The 20,558-nt window shown below is 40.0% G+C and overlaps 1 protein-coding gene across 1 annotated transcript in view; it reads right to left on the minus strand.

The window, feature by feature from the left end:
- Positions 1 to 20,558, minus strand: part of LOC109931812 (histone deacetylase 9-like) — a 948,406-nt gene that overhangs the window by 120,490 nt on the left and 807,358 nt on the right. The window contains exons 18-21 of the mRNA XM_048608478.1: positions 20,210 to 20,317; positions 3,225 to 3,280; positions 2,880 to 2,967; positions 531 to 655 (exon numbers count right to left, since the gene is read on the minus strand). Coding sequence (XP_048464435.1) covers positions 531 to 655; positions 2,880 to 2,967; positions 3,225 to 3,280; positions 20,210 to 20,317 — 377 coding nt within the window. The remainder of the gene's footprint in view (positions 1 to 530; positions 656 to 2,879; positions 2,968 to 3,224; positions 3,281 to 20,209; positions 20,318 to 20,558) is intronic.

A 20,558-nucleotide genomic window follows, 5' to 3' on the forward strand; every position in this document is an offset into this window, starting at 1 on the left:
TAGGCCCGAAACGCCAGCCTTCCTGCTCCTCTGATGCTGCTTGGCCTGCTGTGTTCATCCAGCGCTACACCTTGTTATCTCAGATTCTCCAGCATCTGCAGTTCCTACTATCTCTAGAATGAGAGGTCATGGTTTTAGGATAAGGGTGGCAGATTTAAAACAGACACGAGGAGAAATTACTTCCCACAAAGGATCATAAATCTCTGGAATTCACTACCCCAAAGTATGGCAGATGTTGGGATATTGAACAAATTTAAGCAGGAGATAAACAAATTTTTAATTAATAATGTTTGTAGGGTTATTGTGAGTGGGCAGGAAAGTGGAGTTGAGGCTGAGATGAGATCAACCACGATCAAATTAATGGCAGAGCAGGCTAAGGGCTGAATTGTCTACTCTTGCTCTATTTCTTATGTTCTTATTTCAAAGCAAATCAATGATTTAGATGAATTTTACAAACTGTCTGAATTTAGCTCTTAGACTTAAAAGCTATCTAAACGCTAAGATTCTGTTATGGGTTTTATATTCATTACCGGGGTTCACCATATTGTTTCACAATATGAACCACGAAACAATATACTTCTGAAGATGTGAGCACATATTTCAACCAATGCAATTTTCTGTCATCAATAGAAGTTTCATTATTTTTGATCATAGCCTACATTAATTAAAAACAATACAGATACTAGTGAGTAAGCAAAAGGATGCAATTTAATCTCAGGTTCATATGACATCCATAAACTAGTTGGACTTTGCTCTTGTGGTTTACGATGTTATTCAAAACCTTCAAGTAAATTACAACCTTCTTACTCATTTCCTACTATCCCTAATTGTTTTGGGGAGGACTGATAGCTCTTACTCATGTACACTACGTTCCTTTGCATACGTAAAAGGTCACCACTGAATCTGTCACCGCAACAATGTGCTCTTTTAAAACATTTACGATCTTAATAAATGAGTATCTTATAAAATATTAAGGGATGGCAATGCTGATACAATAATTATATCTGGTATGATATACAATGTGCTGAAAATGTTTGGGGTGGTTAGGTCAGGCAGTTCTGTTACCTCCAGAATCAGATATGTTGAACATTTTATTCTAATGGCTGGTGTTTTGCTAAACTGACCACTTTGGGCATTGCAATCTGTTGTGGACTCAAGATCTTTTTCAATTTCACATTAGATTTTCACTAAACCTTTGGTCCCACTGAAAGGATGGCTGCAGTAGAAAGTAGAAACATTCTGTGAAAGGTTTTTTGAAAATTGTCATTGTGTGCGCTATGCAGTAACAGCATAGGTACATTGTCCAAAGCTTTTTGTCCTGAGTTGTCAGTCTTTCTGGCAGATCCTTAGATTGAACAGGATCAGAAAAGTGCTGGAGTATGGCTGGTACCAGGTCCTTACTCTCTCCATTTTCCTGAGGGCCCAATAACATAAAATATTCCTACTATATGTCAGAATATATATGCAACTCATGTGTACACAAGAAAAGAATGGCCATATTTCACACTATTTTTCCAGGTTGTGGCTAGTATCAGGGAGTAGATCTCAGGGAATAACCACACAAACATAGGCTTCAGCAGCAAGTGTGTACATTTTTGCCATATAAACTCTACTCCACCAGACCTGTTGCAGCAACTTTCTGACCAATACTCTGGCAGAGGTTAGGGGCCCCATCTTCAGCATATGACAAACCAGGGCCAGAAAGTCAATTGATTCAGAAGGGCATCTCCATGGTGAGTATTTTGACTTAAAACATTCTTACGACATTGAATACTTTAGCAGAAAACAAATAAAGGAAACATCATTATAGCTTTTAAAAATGAAGTAGCTAGATATTTGGAAATAAAAGGATAATTACAAGTGAAGAAAGCAATGGATAGTATGAAGAGCACAACTTTCTGAATTCTTGCGCAGAGAAAATGTTTTTTGCCTTATTGTGAAACTTTATTATCACAGTATCTCTGTACCAGAGTTGTTGCTCAGCTTTTATGTTGATGTAGTTTAAAACACTTTCAAAGCTGTTCCTTCAGATTAGAAGATTAATAATAATCCTAAATAATGATAGTCCATAGGAAAACTTAGGGCTTTCTGAATTTATTTGTGAAAAGTGGGTGAATCAGAAATTTTTCAAAAATATCTTTGGTTTTGGAGTCTTCATACCCAGAAATGTTAAAGCTTGCATTGCAAAAGACTTGAATATATTGCTGCAGTGAAATTGTTACCAATTATCAACTTGTTTTATTTCTGACTAATGAACTGTTCACTTCTTTCACTAGTCCAGGAATGCAAAGTTTTCCTCATCTTTGCTGATCACATAATTTAAATACCACAATAACCACCATTATTGTGCCAAAAAAAATTTTGTTTTTAATCATCATTGTTTTGTGATTTGTCTTCTACTGCATCTTGGGCCACTGAGTTACAGATACTATTAGCCTTTGTTATCATCACTCTGAAATTTGGCAGCACTGTGCCAGCAACATGGGTTGACTCACCTAGTGATTTTACCTAATCATCTCCTCATGGAGAACTGCTTGATCTCCACCCTGTGTTCTCCTACATGGATGAAATCTCAGCTAAAGGATTCATTGCATGAGGATGTTGTATGTGGCACTGGGTCATTAACAGCCATATCCTAGAACAATGTGATGCAACACTACCTATCATTGCTTTAAGTACACTGAGTAAAATAACATTCCCAGCTCTCAAACGATTGAATAATCAAGAATCAAACAGTCAACAAAATTTGAAACTTTTTTCCTGCTTAAAAGCTTATTAAAATGGAAGTCTAGTATATATAGCACAGTAAACGACAATACCTAAAACACATCATTCATAAAATCTTGCCACATTGTGCCTTGAATATTAAGTATACGTACCCAGTCCACGATTAATATCTTGCCTATATTTAGCTTGTGTTTCAAGTACTTGGCAGTAATTGCCACAGAATTAAAGAAGCAGAACCCCCTATGGAATAGAGAAAAGAGAGAAATAAAAAGGCAAACCTGTCAGGAAAATGGTTATAAATAATGATCTGGGGCATATTTTAAAAAGCTATATGATCTCTGTGGCTATAAATCTGCTTCTGGGAGTACCTAGAAAGCTTTTCCTTTTGCGTTTTACAGCCATCTGTTAATGATTAGAGTGTTGTAGAGGCCAGAGCTATGCAGGTGACTGGCAGTAACCCCAGCGCTGTTAAAACAGGCAATGCCTCTGGTACTTACATGGCAGTGGATTCTTCAGCGTGATGGCCAGGGGGCCTGACAACAGCAAATCCATTCTATAAAACAGAAAATAAATACTGGTTTAATCTAATGACAGATTTCCGTGAGCTTTGAAGCATTTATTTATTTTTGTTTTAGTACACGTAAATCGAGGGTTGACTGTGATGGAATAAACAGAACATTTTTCTATTCTACATTTACAAAGTTCCCAGCCATGCAGAGGATTAGTACCTTGCCATCCCTACACCAGCTAGAGTCAAAAACTAATCCCCCTCCCACCCCATTCCCACACAACAATTACTTTTGATGCAATTGAAAGGAACCAGAACCAGCCAAAACGGAAAAAAGTCACATCATTATGGAGGAAGATTAATTTTGGTGCAATACGTGACCAGTATCAACTTTTACAGGTTTAAGATTTTCTTATATTAAAATCATTGCACTCATCTGGACACTGCTTTTGTAACAATCAACCATTTAAAATGAAGCCCAGTGCAACAGTGATCCGCAATCTTACAGTATTTCTAACATATGGTCCGTTTCTGTGCTGTATATCGCTACGACTGTATGACACTATCTAACATTTCCTAAGGCTCTCTACTGTGGAAGGGAAGAGAAAGAGAACACAAAGGACCAGATTTTCCAAGTATTGGCAATCTCACGCCGTGAGATCTCTATTGCACACCATTTTTTTATATGAAAGGAGAGATCTCTGCATTTCTGACAGGAAATTCTGATCAGGGCTCCCTTAAAAGTGTGAAGCTCTTTTTCCATTCTGTCAGTTCTCTCACACTGTTGGGAGGAGGCAAATCATGTTCCCATTTGACAGCAGTGAGCAGTCCTATTCTAAAATGTAAAAGTCCAGAATCACAGGCAGAGTCTTTGACAGCTGCTTCCGAACGGTATGTACATAAGATAGCTGAGTTAGGGGATTGGGGTATCAGGAGGGTAGGCTGCCAGTTTGAGAAGGGGAAAGGGTGCCACATAAGTAAGATGCCATGCTGGTTGCATGCCAAATGAATAGGGGGTAGGTTGACAGGCAGAAGGGTACTAGGTGGGATAGAGTTCCAGGTGGGTAGGAGGTAGGGAGCTATGAGACAGAGTGCCAGTAGGGTAGGATGCCAAGTGAGTAAGGGGTAGAGTGCCATGCAGATAGGATACAAGGGAGCAAGTTCACAAGAAGGCAGTTACATGACACAGTGTTTAGAGTAAATCTGGTTGGTGAGAGATATCAGGTGCAGGTGGGGGTGGAGGTGGACAGGTGTCCACTTTTGGTGGGGATTGAGTCCAGTGGTGAGGAAGTAGGTGCCAGAGACAGATCAGGTCCGGAATAGAGGAAGTGGGTCAGTGGATCCAGAACCGGGGAATAGAGGATTGCGCATGTGGGAGGAGGAGGATGCTGCCTATGGACTGGAGGAAGGAGTGTAGTAGCTCTGGAGCAGGGATATGGGATGGGGCTGAACTAACAATAAGTAGCTGGAGAAAGTAGGGATGGTTCAGAGTAGGATGAGGCAGATCAGGTCTGGAGGGAGGTAATTTGGAGGTGGCAGGTTCATTTGAGGTTGGGATAGAAGGTACAGGGGAAGGGGTTCAGGACTGGAGTAGGGGTGAGTTGGGTATTGGCGGGTCATCAGGACAAAGGAGGGATTGTCGGGTCAGGGTCTGGGGACTCGTAAGTGGTCTGGGGGTTTGTGTAATTAGGTTATGTGAGATAAAGATGGGGTCAGTGGAATAGTTACTCAGGAGTTAGGCTATCCATTTAAGTAGCCTAAATATCTTGACTAAACATTTATTTAAATTTATCCAATTTAAATGGATAACTTTGGAGGGTTCCAGGTGTGGAATAATTGCTCAGAGGAATCTTTAATTTCCCAGCCAATTCCTTTTAACTCTGCTGTGGTGAGGATTCTACAGGGTCCCCTTGTGCGACATCTATCCATGCAGGAATAACAACTGTCTGGCCATTGTAAACTCTGGGCCAGTGTTTGGGAAAAGAAAGTTTGCTAGGGATGACTGAAAGTTTTGAAGAACATTGAGTATCAGAAGAAGTTTCTAAAGGAGAGAAAAGGAGAGTGTTCAAGGAAGGGTCACCGGACCCGAAACGTCAACTCTGTTTTCTCCTTCACAGATGCTGCCAGACCTGCTGAGCTTTTCCAGCAACTTTGCTTTTGTTCCTGATTCACAGCATCTGCAGTTCTTTTGGTTTTTAATACAATGTTCAAGGGCTTAGGGAGGATATTCCAGGGAACAGGATTTAAAGACTGAAAATGCTGTTAGAAATTGTGTGGAAGCCATTAATGGAATGAAAATCGGCCATGTTTTCCAACTCTCACAGTAATTTCCTTTTAACTTTGTGGGATTCATCCAAGACTTGTTGTCAGAGAAGGGTCCTGTAAGAACAAGTGGAGTTGTAAGATGTCATCGATATATTTATGGAAGATAATTTGTAATTGTGCTTGATTGTAATGATAAATAGCATATAAATGAAGAGAAAGTAAGAGTGCAGGACAATGTCTCCTATCATACAGGCAGGCCAGTACACTATGCCGTGCAAATTGTTGCTCAGTATGAATGTTGTTGCCAACATCCTCTTTAGTTGTTGGAAACTGGCTTGTCTCCTTGGTGTAGCGTGGTAGAGAGAAACCATTAACTGGAAGAGTGTATTGTAGTTAACAAGATATAGCTCATTGCATGTTAACAAGTGGTTACAGGTTATATTGATATAATAGACGTCTATTGGAATTTTCCAGTTTACAGAAGGGCACACAAGGGAACTTAATTGCGCTGAAATCAGAACTGCAATTTCCTGATGGTTATTAATATTTTGTTATAAGTTCTCAGAAACTCGCAAGTTAGTCATGTTTCCTCATCATCATTGTCGGCAACCTGTTTTACATTCATTGACATGTCATGAATATTTATTAACACCCAAGCCTACTAGAGACCGTCACACATCTCCTTCTGGAATGTGCCTTTGAAAAGGAAGTCTGAAGAGACATGAAGTAATTTTTGTTGAGGTTTGTTCCAAGCAATTCCATGAAGTGCAATCAGTGAGGATAGGTAACTGTACGTCCTCCACACCAACAGTCAACACTGGAACCCTCCAAGGATGCATCCTCAGTCCCCGACTATACTCCCTGTACACGTACGACTGTGTTGCCAATCTCTGAACAAACCCCACCTACAAGTTCACTGATGAAACTACCGTAATGGGATGAATATCTAACAATAATGAGTCAAAATACAGAAGGGAGTTAGAGAGCTTGGTGACATGGTGCAACGAAAACAATCTGTCTCTCAACATCGGCAAAAGTAAAGAACTGATCATCGACTTCAGAAAGAGAGGAGAACAGGCTCCCATCTACATCAATGGAACTAAAGTTGAGAGAGTGAAGTGCATCAAGTTCCTCAGAGTGACGATAATCGACAACCTGTCCTGGACTTCCCACATAAATGCAACAGGCGGCTCAGGAAATTCGGTATGTCCATAAGGTCCCTCACCAACTTCTACTGAAAGCATCCTGTCCAAGTGCATAAAGGCCTGGTATGGCAACTTCTCTGCCCAGGACTGTAAGAAACTACAGAAAGTGGTGTGCACAGCCCAGACCATCACGGAAGCCAACCTTCCACCCATGGACTCCACTTACACGGCTCGCTGCCACGGAAAGGCAGCCAACATCATCAAAGACCCATCACACCCTGGTAATGATCCCCTAAAACTTCTTCCGTCAGGCAGAAGATACAGAAAGCTGAACACATGAACAAGCAGGTTCAGGAACAGCTTCTTTCCGGCCGTTATCAGACTGTTGAATGGACTCTAGCCTCAAATAATGTCACCTGCAATGTAGCCTGTGCACCTCTAAGTCTTTTTAATCTGTACATCCTTTGCTTGCTATGATCTACATGACCTACTCTTAAACAAAGTTTTTCCACTGTATTTTGGTACACGTGACAATAAAATCAATCAATCAATCAATCAGGAATGCAGGACGCTATGCTCTACAGTCTGTTCCCTGGAACACACACTGAGACAAATATTGACTGCACCTGGAGGACCATCAATTCAGCAAAAGACGCTCTTTGGTCTGCCCAAAACTTGTTGGTCTTCCAGAGCAAGGAGTTGACCTCAACCAAGTGTAGCAACCAAGGGCAACTTTAAAAGAGATGTGCGAGGCAGATTTTTCACACAAAGGGTGGTGAGTGCCTGGAACGCGTTGCCAGTGGAGGTGGTGGAAGCAGACACAATAGCAGCGCTCAAGAAGCACGTGAATACATGAATAGGATGGAAATAGAGAAATATGGATCCTGGAAGGGCAAAATATGTTGGCGCAGGCTTGAAGGGTGGAAGGGCCTGTTCCTGTGTTGTGTTGTTCTTTTTTGTTCTAGCAGACTAGCACATTCCAAGATTCAGGGCTACATGCTGAGGGATGCAGTGAAGCTTGGGGCAGCTGCTGCCAAGGCACAGTGGGGAAAGACCACTGTCTGAGGTCATTCTGCCAAAGTTAAATGGGGGTTCCTTTAGTTATCGGGCCCTCCCAGTGCCTCAAATGTATGTAAATATAATCTTGTATAAGTAAGAAACGCTTTGGGTTTGTTTGTTCTCCACATGTAAGGACTGTACAGAATCGAACTGCTGTAGTAACTATGTATGTATATAAAGATCTTTTATGAATAAAGTATATTTTTGAAATAAAAGAAAGCTTACATTATGAGGGGGTGGACGCTGATTGGGTCCATCAGCTGACCTAAGTGAGACAGCCACACTGGCAGGCAAGTGAGGCTCAACACAAATGGGGAATTTGTCTAAAGGGTGATATAAAACTAGAAAAGGAAATTAAAAAAAGAAGTGGGTGGGAAGGTTGGCTGGATGGAGAGGGGGAGTCCGAAATAAAACTTGAAGTGTGTGGTTGTCCAGGGTACTGGAAGGATTCCGGGAAATGGAGGGAACAAAAATAGAAAATACTGGAGAAATTCAGCAGGTGTAGCAACGTATCTGGATGAAATAGAATTAACATTTTGAGTCCAATATCAAATAACATTTGACATTTCACCGGTGCATTACACCAAGAAGAAAACTTAGCTTGCCCCAGAGCTGAAGTATCTCCCACTTTTACGTTCATCTCCACACCTTCGTTTCAAGAAAACACAGAATTCTATCCATTGTTACAGAGCTTTGATGTGAACCAGATATGAGTTCTCATTCCTTCGAAATCCTAAATTGGGATGCCTACAAGTCCATGTGAAAACATCATAGTGTGTGGTACTCATGATACTCCACAGTATTAACATTTTCAGACCCACATTCAACAGCTCTCACCAAACTTTTATTTTATTCTATTCATCATACACACTTTTAAAACAAGTATACTTACCATGACACCATTTTTCCCCAAGTCTCTGATTATACAAATTGAGGCAATCTGAAATTTTACTGCACTTCTGAAATGAATTCTCGTCAGATGTGGAAAACCATTGACTGTGATTCTTTTCCTGACAGTGTGCCTTGCATTATCAGGTTCCCCACTGTGCTCATCCCAGTCAGCCTGAGCTGGCTGATTAACCTGTAACAGGATAAGGTTTCAGTGGCTCCTTATTGTAACCCCTTCAGAGGTACAAACAATTTACAGCCGCTGATGGCTTGCAATTTCTTGAATGACCATACCTTTTAAGTTCAGATCCTTAATCCATGTCCTAAATTTGACATTCTGTCTCACATAGTCACTTTTAATTTGTTGTGTACAATATGACATCTTCTTTATAGATCTATGCTCACAAGCTCCCCCAGTCTGCTAAGGAATTTGATGGGTATCAACAGCTTTGGTTACTCTGGTCTGTCGATAGTCCCAAGTCTCACAATCTGCTACATGATCCTCAATGTCTTTAAAGATCCCAGGTCATCACAATATGGACTCATTTCCAAGTCTGCTCTTAATGACCCCCATGAGAGCCTGGTGCAGCTTCCCTTGGACATCTTCCTGAAGTGAAGCTGGAATGAGAACTTGTTTGCTATACACAAGTAAGTCTGCCACAATTGTAAAATGTCTTCAGTCTCAGGTTATTTATTTCCATGGACAACCTGCTCAGCTCTTTGGTCTAGCCAACTTTCAATGTAATACCAATGGATGTTGAGACACCTCTGGTCCTTTAGTTGCTTCATTTGAGTGTATGACTTGATTTTGTGAATAAACTCAATAACAGACCTCATATGGCTGTAGACCCTTGTTCTGGAGAATGCATCTGTTGTCATCTGCCATTTTCACTATATGTATAGTGTTTCTTAAACAAACTTCATGCAATGAAATCAGAGTCTTACTGCATCCTTGCTAGTTCCTTCTCATCTCATAGAGAAATGAGATGATCCATTTCAATGTGACTTTAAGACCATACATTGAATCTCTTGCAAGCCCATTTAACCGAGACAGCCTCCTTCTCAATCACACCACATGATCTTTCTGTGTCTGATAATGCTCATAATGTGTAATAGATTGGTTCACCACATCCATCAGTTGATCATGGAAAAGCATTGCTCCTAAGCTTGAAGCATCAGTTGTGATGATAAGTTGGAAAGAACAAATTAGAGTGCATGAAGGCATTTGATGACATTGACACTTCCTTGACCCCCTGAAAAGCATTGTGTCAATGTAAGTTCTAACAACATCGTCATTTCAACTTGAGCAGTTGTCTCAAGGGTTCTGCAGTGGTTTCCAAGTGAAGAAAAGTTTTTCACCATCGAGCTTACCATCCCTAACAATCCTTGGATTTTAGAATGGGAAATCTGATAGTGGTTTTAATCTTCCAAGTACCCGCCACTGTTGATAAAATGTTTCAAAAATTGAACTCCTTGAAGAATTCACACATCGTTAAGGGTGAATATTTCTGCTTGCAAGCAATTTAAGACTGCATGCACTCTAGTCCTAATCTTCAACTGTTTCCCCATGTATCGATGTATCATGGGGCATACATCTCCATGAAATATTGGACATAGTCCATTCAAAAATCTTTGGGACTGATGAAGTTGTCCCAAATGGCAGTGTGATAAAATAATGTTTCATAAATGGAATCGTGAATGTCTTAAGCAATCTTGATTGTTAATGCAATGGCACATGCCAAGATCTACTACCTTAATTGAGTTAGATGAAAATTCTATGTTTGCATTGTTTGGATAAACTCATCCATAGAAATTAGGTGATTTTTCTTTGTTCTTGCCTTGTTCAGCTATATTACATCAACACAAATTTGAATTGTACCATCAGACTTGGTTAGAGTAACCACTGCTAAGCATCACTCAGTTGGCTTCAAGACTAGGGAATGATGACTATTCTGGTCAACTGTACAAGTTGCTCCTCAAATATTTTTATTAAACAATGTAAAATTTTCCTGCATAAAGAGAGAAATTTTTATCTTTTTGAGACTGTCCAGTGGCAGCGATGTTAAGTGTCAAATAACTTGCAATTGCACCAAGCAGTCTCGTGGTGCCACTTGTCAATAAGCATGTTAAAAGCTGACCAGCAAGTTTCTCAGTTTATCATAGTTCTTAACAGCAGCATTCTGGCTCACCAGAAACTGTCAGGCAATCTGATGGCAGCATTTTCTGGGTCCAAAGCTGTAAATTGAAGCCTACTCTTCAGCATATCCCACATTGAGAAGGTAAGTGATTTTCTTTGCATCTCATGGAATCGGTTTTGTGGGAAGAAGGGAGTCACAGGGTTAGAGAGATGACAGTGGGGGTGGTTTTCAAAGGCCATTGCCTTGATTCCACCTGTGTCTCTAAGTGTCTCTACATTGGAGCAAAGGGAGTTTCACCTCAACAACAAGCAGATAGCTCACGCTGGTTACCCAATCAGGAAGGCGGGTAGTCAGCGATATGGCAAGTTGAAGCATTTAAGTGCTCATCAATTAACTACTGAAGGGCCTTAATAGCTGAAGAGTTGACAGAGTCTCCAGTGGAACTCTCAACTGATGCTTAACTGATGAGTGGCACGCAGAAGGTGAGTACCTCTCCTTGGCCAACATGCCCAATTATTTCCCCTTTTCACCATCTTATCACCTTCAGACAGGAGCACATCATGCTCATAAACATTTAACATATTTTTCAGTGTCATGAAGTATTCAGTTTCCCAATTCTTTGAATAATTTAAGAAATATAATGATCAAAGGAGCTCCCGATCTTCTGTAATCTAGCTTCTTCCAATTTTTAAATAAGATTGAAGCCACGATATGCCTCCACACAACATAGTGAAAATTCTTGAGTATGAAGTATGGATAGGTTTCTTACTATTTGGTGTCCCCTACATTGGAGATTTGCTTGAAACACACCTTTAGTCTGGAATGTTTTTCCTTCCAAACCATGAAGGTGCATTGTTGGTGACTGCAGACGGTGTTTTCATGGTTCACTATTTAATAATATAATGACACTCACCCCAGTGTCTAAATCAAAATTCATGAGATGGTCATGACATAAATATCAGCTTGTTAACCTGTATCCTCCATTAGCCCAGTAACCACAAATGTTTCTTCTACTGTAGACCGTTCTAACTCATTAGTCTCTTTGAGTGGTTAGCTATTTAATTTCTTGTCTTTTTTGACACTTTATCCCACTTCTATACAATTATGAAGCTGATCGATTGTGTAGCAGATAGAACATTTGCTTTTAACTGCTGGGCATGTCTGTGCATGTGAGGTTGTTTCTTTCACAGTATTAACATGGACTTTCAATGTTTGGTGTATGTTCTAATTACCGCATTGGATTCTCATGTGTGAAGTTTGTGGTGTTGTACCTTAAGAACTGAACGAGTTCTGCTGAGTTCCAATGTCAAGGCTGATTGTCTCCTTTGAGGATTGATCTGTGTTGCTTCCAGACTTCTGCTTCCCTCACCACATAAATGACTTTCTCTATGGTCAAGTCTTCTTTGGATGATAATAAATCAGACAAAGACACATAAACAATTCCTGCAACAATGCTGTATTTTAAGAATTCTGATATGAAGTCACCACAGTCACATTTCTCCACTAATCAGTTGATATAATTAATGAAGTAATCTATGGATTCCACTGGATACTGAACTCTCCGACTAGTCTTGCTCTTTCATGAATTATATGAACTCTGAGGCTGATTAAGTGATCAAATTTCAGTGTCTCTTCAGATGATTTTTCTTTACCATTTGGTGAGTTATAACTGCATCAACTATCCTCTGGATAAATACTTATTTATATAGCTTCTAACTTAGTATCTAATTTGTAAGCTACTCTACATTTCAGCAATTGTTCTCTCCAAGATATATAATTCTGAGTTTTACTTGGTCCATTTCCAAAATTAATTCACCTTGGTAATTTCTTTTTCTGATGTCTTCCTAAAGTGATTACATATTTTGTTTGCTTGAAAGGCTTTCATTTAACTGTAACAGCATTTCATTAACTACAGGGCTGTTCTCTGCTGCTGTACTAAAGGTTTTTTCTTGTGTTTTTGAGGATTGCCACCTTCATACAGTTAATATGGTAGATTCCACCTTTTACAGATAAAATAGAGCTTGCCCAACCTTCGCAGGTAAAATGACAAATTCTCGCCTTTTTCCCGGCTTCACTGTTCACTTTCCCAGTTTGAGTCTTTAATAATTGATTTCCACTTTTATCAAAGTTTTACCAATTGATTTCTAATCCTTGCAGTTTAAGTAAATAATTTCTGCCTTTATTACTCAACTTTCTGTCCCAATTGCGTCAGAGTTGCTTTGACTTTTGATCTCCCCAATGTTATCAATTTGATTATTGCCTTTGTGATGTCACTGGATCGACAACTGTGGATTAATATTTCTCTTGTAGTCTTTTACTTCCATTTCTGAGGCTGTGCCCTTGCTATTGTGGTGACACTCGACCTGAGCTGTAAATGTTTCAATTTCTTGCTTTTCCAGTCTGGATTACTGGCCATTTTAAATTTTGTCCTGGCCCACCAGTGACTTTAAACTTCCCTCACAGAGCCTCCAATGTCTGTTTGTTCACTGATGTATCCAACTTGAAACCACTTTTACAGACACTGCCTCACAATGGAGCCTGCATCTGTTTTGGAGTTGCTAATTCTCCCTTTCCAGGGCATTGCTGACCCTCCTGTTTCAGTGCATCTCTTAACAGGTCTGAAATGCCTTTATAACTCATTGGAGTATTCTTCATTGTTGAGAATTATCTCAAGTGTTTCTTTTGTGGGGTCTTGTTTTTACATATTCAACTCTTCCCTGCTGCTGACTGTGCCGTATGGGCAGCAACATCAGTCTGAGTTTGATGATCTCACAGCACTGCTTACAGTCAAATCAAATCTGCAGCGGCTCATAATGAAAGTTGCTGCCACTATCCTCCAAATGTAGCAAACCACAGGGCCTGCTTAGTCCACTGCAGTAAAGGAAAACTATTCCCTGGTCTTACCAAAATAGTCTTTTGTAGTTAACAAGGTACAGTTTATCGCACGTTAATTGCTAGTTACAAGTTACATTGATATGATAGACGTTGTTGCAGAGACTTTGAAGAGAACCAGATGTTCGGTTTTACTTCTTTGAAATCCTCAGCTGTTCTGCCCACAAATCCGTATAACCTCATCACAGTCGATGGTGCTTATGGCACTCTTCAGTACTAACCCTTTCAGATACATATGCTACACCTACTATAAAAAGAAAAAAAAATGCATCCAGGATCAAGCATAGCTGTATTTCATCTTCTGTCAAGTTACCAGATCGCATTCACTGGTTAGGTTCTTGCTTGAAGAACAGCTATAACTACTTGAGCAGCAAGAGAGGGCGTTCTTTTGACAATTAGTTAGTGATGATCAGGGAAGTAACTAATTGTTTGATGTAACATGTTCAAATAGAAGAATGCGTAATATTTAAATAAATAATGCATTTGTCTGTGAACATCAACAAAAGGCAATTTTTAGATTACAGACTACTATTAATATCAGAGTGATATGGTTCGGATGGAGGAATTTTATTCCAATTAAAACATTGTGTTGCAAGTCACTTGCTTCTGAAGCTATTCAGACAAAGCACCATGATTTAACTGGTGAATGAGTCACCAATTTGCATCTTCTGAAAAGCCAATGCAAGCCTGGTTTCTTACAGCTGTAAAGCTTTGTCTGTACAGTGTTAATTTCAGTAGAAGAATGTTTCAAATGCGTAAAATCTCATTGGACACAGAAGAAATCTACTACTAGAATATGCACATTACACAGCTCCCTTCACCAAGTCATTCTCATAAACTGGATTATGTGATATTGCTCCACTTGTGCTATTTGACAGTTTTCTTTTTGTAAAAGCTATCTTTCTGTCCATTCATGACACGCTATGTTGTGTGGGTGTGGAAGATCAGGTGCTGCACAAAAATGAACGTGTTTACATATAGAAACTGCTTTTGGAACTGTTAATACAAGTGGCAGGGAGGGACAGTGAGTGCTACAGGAGCACAATTATTACAGTCAGTATCAAGGGAATGAGACAGAATATGGCATCAAAGTGTTTAAAATATGTGGAATGCAACATTGGTGCAAAAGCTGGTTCCCAGTTGGCTCCTAATTTGAGGTAGATCCTCAATTTAAAAGAAATACAAATTTTGTTAGTAACAATATAAATTTGCATCGTTCACTGAAAAAAGAAAATGTGCCCATTAGCCTTATGAAACTTAGGTTTGTACTGAAATTCATATTTTTTTCCTGTGATTATCCTTATCTGAAAGTTCCTGACGCATCCCAATCATTGTTATATGTCACAATGTATCATGTACAGTTAATCAGCTGATGGGCAGCATGTCGGTGCAGGCTTGGAGGGCCGAAGGGCCAGTTCCTGGACTGTAATTTTCTTTACTCTTTGTTCAAAAAAAACTGTGGCCCATTATCAACAGATTTCGAGCTCACCTTAAGCCTACAGGAAAATATTTGTAAAATGTTGACAATCTTTAGGTCTTCTCACTCAAATCGGAAACTTAGAAATGATTCTCATGTAAACTAATCTTAGTAATTACGAAACATGGCATTAATCTTGGCCAAACCTGAGTCTGCAATACACCATGTACAATTTTGCATTCTTACACAGCTCTTACACAAAAGGAGAAAGCACATTTTTTTCAAATTCATCTTATGGATGTGGGTGTCAATGGCTGGCCAGTAGTTATCGCCCATCCCCAGTTGTCTTTGAGAAGGTGATGGTGAGCTGCCTTCTTAAACCCTGCAGTCCATGTGCTGTAGGTAGACCCACAATGCCCTTTGGGAGGGGATTCCAGGATTTTGAACCAGAAACAGTGAAGGAACGGTGATATATTTCCAAGTCAGGATGTTGAGTGGCTTTGAGGGGTACTTGCAGGTATTGGTGGCATCTGCTGCCTCTATCCTTCCAGATGGAAGTGATCATGGGTTTGGAAGGCATCTGCTGTGCATCCTAAAGGAAATGCACACTGCTGCTACTGAGTGTTGGTAGTGTGGAGAGTGGATGCTTGTGGATATATTGCCAATCAAGTGTCCTGGATGGTGTCAAATTTCTGAAATGTTGTTGGAGCTGCATCCATCCAGGAATGTGGTGAGTCCAGTTGAGTTTCTGGTGAATGATGGGATGATGATAGTGAGGGATTCAGTAATGGTAACACCATTGAATATCAAAGGGCAGTGGTTAGATCTCTTATTGGAGATGGTTATAGCCTGGCATTAGCATAGTGTAAATATTCCTTACGACTTGTCAGCCCATGCCTGGATATCGTCCAGATCTTGTTGCATTTGAACATGGACTGCTTCACTATCTGAAGATTTGGGAATAGTATTGAGCATTATATGCAATCATCAGCAAACATCCCCACTTCTGACCTTATGATGGAGGAAAGGTCATTGATAAAGCAGCTGCAGATGTTTGGGTGAGATCGTGAGTTGTTTAATTGTCCACCACCATTCATAACTGGATGTGGAAGGAATACAGAGCTTAGATTTGATCTGTTAGTTGTAGTATCACTTAGCTTTGTCTGTCACTTGCTGCTTATACTGTTTGGCATGCAAGTGGTACTGTTTGGTAGCTTCACCAGGCTGACACCACATAATCTTCAGTCAGGTTTGCTGACATTTGTCATTGCAGCCACCTCACATGAGCAGGCTTGTTGGCTTGGTCAGGGTTCACCCTTAACACTGTCACTGTGTAATAAAAACAAGCCAAACTATATATAGCCGAGAGTTCTCATGAGCTGATCAGCATGACGAGACTTCATTCTTAATGTTGTAAGCCTTTGTGCAAAGAATTGGCAAGGTTTTAATGGAGCCAGGTAACTGAAGAAATCTGTCCTCACCACAACTTGGAGGAAGAGGTTTAGCCTGCAAATACTTTCCTGGTCTACATAGTCGGGTTTTTGAAAACACACATCCCCCAGTTTTTGATTGACAAGATTGCACCTGAGAGCATAATTCCAAAGGCTGGGTTGCTAATGAATAATCATAACATGCAAATAAATGCAAAATAACTTGTTAACTATGAAGCTGATCCTTGAAAGATTCTGAGAACTTAAAACTGAAATGTTAATCCATCGTCAGGAAAGTGGAATGCAGTGGGCTGGTCTCCTCCTTTATTTAATGTGATACTGTCACCAAACACACCAGGAGGCTGGTAGCTGGTGGCTGGTGGCTGTGGGTGGGTGGGTGGGGGTAGATGAATGGGAGTGCTGGGGTAAAATGCTTCCCATAATGTCACAATTCTGAAGAGTGCAAAGAACTTCGATGCATATATTTTTGAAGGTTGCAGGAGACATTCGGTTGGATAATACTCTGGCAGTTTTAAGATGGAGATGCATACGAAATCTAGGTGGTGCTCTATGTACTACCCAGTTTATTTTACCAGGGGCAGGGTGGCATTTGGGGTGATCTACCTGCCAGTAAGCAAATTGAGGCACTTAACTCATCACTTAATGCCCACTTAAGGGCTTCATTAGATTGAAGATCGTGGCTGATCTGATTGTGGCCATGACTCCACTTTACTGCCCTTCCCCATCACCTTTGTCAATCAAAAATCTGTTCAATCAGTCCTAAGCACATTCAATGACCCAATTTCCATTGATCTTTGTGGAAGAGAATTCCAAAGAATAATGACACTTTGAAAGAAGAGATGCTTCTTATCCCGTCTTAAGTGGGTGACCCCTTATCTTTAAACTGTGCCTCTTAGTTCCAGATTCTTCCACGTGTGGAAATATCCTATCAGTATCAACCCTGTGTCAAGTACCCTCAGAATTTAATCTGCTTCAATAAGGTCACCTCATTCTTCTGGACTCCTGTGACAACCCACACCACTTTTCCTCACAGAACAACCCTTTCATTCCAGCAATCAGTCTGAACCTCTCCCAAAGCCAGTGTATCCTTCCTTAAGGAGACCAAAATTACACACAGTGCTCCTAATGCAGTCATACCAATGCCCTGTAGAGCTGTAGTAAGGCTTCCCTACTTTTGTATTCCATCTCACTTGCCATAAATGCCGCCATTCCATTTGACTTTATAAATACTGGCTGTTAATGTTTGTTCTGTGATTCACATATGAATCTTTTTGGCTTTTCTACACTTCTTGTCAAAGTGCGTAACCTCTCATTTTCCAAGATTACACTTTATTTGCCAATCTAATTCCCACTCACTTAACTCACTTAACATATCCTTTTGCAGGTACTTTGGGCTGAATCTTATGGGGAAGGAATGATATGGGTTATGAGAAATGCAGCAGAATTGTGTGAGAAGTTCAGTGAAGCCTATCTCAATGTCAGGAACATTGCACACTATCTTTTAAGCAAATTCCAGGTGTCAAAGCGAGATTCTGACGAGGGAGAAACAAATTGCCTATTAAGGGGGTTTATTGCTCATTAATGGCCTTGTTAACTGTACTTTTCATCTTAATATCATTTGGCTTCCTATCCTACCACTTGCTGAGAGCAAACTAGCATTCTCATCATGGAAATCGGAGGGGTACCTGGTGAGTTCAGCACACCATTGGTTGTGAATAACCTTGATGTTCCTCACCAACCAATAGCATCTGACAGCATGATCATACCTATCCTGTTGCTTGATCCCTTGGTGCTCATTCACTTTGTGCCTTTATATCGATGTTGCTGCCTCTCTGCTTTGGGTCAGATGATTAGACAAAGTATGAATAACATTAAAGAATAACTAAACAATTAATAAAAAAGGGAAAATTAGAGTATTAGCAAAAGCTAGCTACAAATATAAGAACAAACAATCTGGTTTTTACAGGTATTTAAAAAAGAAACGAGTGATTCAAGTTCTCTAGAGAGTTGGAAAAGTTGGTAATAGAATATAAGGTAATGGTAGGTGATAAAATCAGTTATTCTGCACTAGCCTTCACTGCAGCAGATACCAGTAACATCCTAGAAATAATCTGAAAGGGAGCAAGGAAGTTAAAAGGGTCTCAGTGACAAAGTAAACGATACTGAGAATATACAGCAACAACAGCAACAACAACAACAAGAACAACAGGGTTGAGGAAGGGTCACCGGACCCGAAACGTTAACTCTGTTTTTTCCTTCACAGATGCTACCAGACCTGCTGAGCTTTTCCAGCAACTTTGTTTTTGCTCCTGATTTACAGCATCCGCAGTTCTTTCGTTATTTTGTTATGAGAATATTATGAGAACTAAAATCAGACAAGTCCCCTAGCCTTGATGGACAACATCCTACTCAGAGTCAATGGTTAATCAAGGGTAGGTGAAATATGGCGTTGAGGCCACAATTCGATCACCCATTATCATACTAAATGTAGCAGGCTAGAGGCGCTAAGTGGCCTACTCCTATTCCTAATGTGTATGCTTGTATACATGTTCGCCCCCACTCAGTGAAAATCCAGGCTGAAGGGGTGGTTGAAAAAGATCTTGTAACTACAGAGTTCAAATTATGTAGTCTAGTCGAGACTAAATGGTCCAGAAAGAAAATATGCTTTAACTTACCTGGGATGGAAGGCTGATCTGAAAGATTTCTTTAAAAACTCAAGCAGTAGGGAGTATACAATGAAATGAATTATGAAATTAGGTAGCAACTACAATGTGGCATTCTTGGGACAGGAAAGACTACACCTGAAAAAAATGCCAATGATTTATTGTTCAGTGGAATAAGCTCTTACTCTGAGTTGAAGCAGGGGTTACCACAGAATTATTTAAAAATTTAGGAGGCAGTTTGTTTAAATTTATAGTCAATGGGATATGAAGAGCTGGGGATGTAACAGACGATATATAAAAATTGAGTTGTTTTTCAGTTTTCAACTGCTCTGTACTCTCTCACAGTTCTGTTGCTGTGATGTTGTGAAGATTACCCTCTAATCAAAAAGAACTCTCTCCAATACTCATTATAAAATGCAAAAGCATACTTATATCTTCTGCTGGTAGCCTGAGACTTTATTGTCAAATTATAGCAACATAGGTTGTAAACTTATCATTTAATCTGTCCAGCTATGAATTGACTGACCAATCACACAAATTTATTCTGCAAAATAATTCCATGTTATGAGGATATTGCATACGTGAGGTATTTTAATTTTAATGTAGTGCATAACTTTATTGTTCTTCCGTTATAAGTGTTTCATTTTGGGTTGTTATAAAAGCTCAACAAACACAACCTAGTGAGAAAAGCATAAAGGTTTTCTATCCCATTCAGGGGAACCTTCAACTGGGTTAAGGCTGTATAAATTTAAAACTTTTCACCAGGTTCAGAATTGCTGCAGGCTTATTGCACTGGGAATATTTCTTTTCAGGAAATAAAGCTTACTAGACGTTTTAGTATGAAGTGAAGTTAAAAGAACAGTAGGAGGATAACAACATGTAGGTACAATGAATATATTTCACAATGCATCACTTTAATGTGGGCAATTACAGTTCAGATCCGCAGTTTCTCAGTCAACTAACTATTTCCCAGTGAACAGGCCTTACTATTTGAGTTAATTTTCTCTGTCTCTTGTTTCCTCAATAATTCCCACACACAACGTTGTTGGACCTCACCTTTAGCTCTCCAGAGGCCACTTTGGAAGCCATCTCAATGACACAGCCAACGGCCATGCGTGCTGCACTGGACGAGTGCATCTCATTCCAAATGGTGTCACTGTCCACCTGAGCAAACAGACAGCAAAGAGAAACAAATCTGTGAGGGAGGGCTGGCAGGATGACAGCCAATGTACAATAACATTAGTCTTCCTTCTTGGCCAGCTGAACGGACCTTCTGGACATGGATTGCTTATGCTTTTTTATACACAGCCATGTCCAATGGAAATACATTCCTGTCATGCCTCACTGCCACTCAGTGTTTAGACTTCATTACAAACAACATCACATGCATGGACCGGATCTAGCT

This window comes from Rhincodon typus, chromosome 2 (assembly GCF_021869965.1).
Source record: "Rhincodon typus isolate 14 chromosome 2, sRhiTyp1.1, whole genome shotgun sequence".
Taxonomy (NCBI): Eukaryota; Metazoa; Chordata; class Chondrichthyes; order Orectolobiformes; family Rhincodontidae; genus Rhincodon; species Rhincodon typus.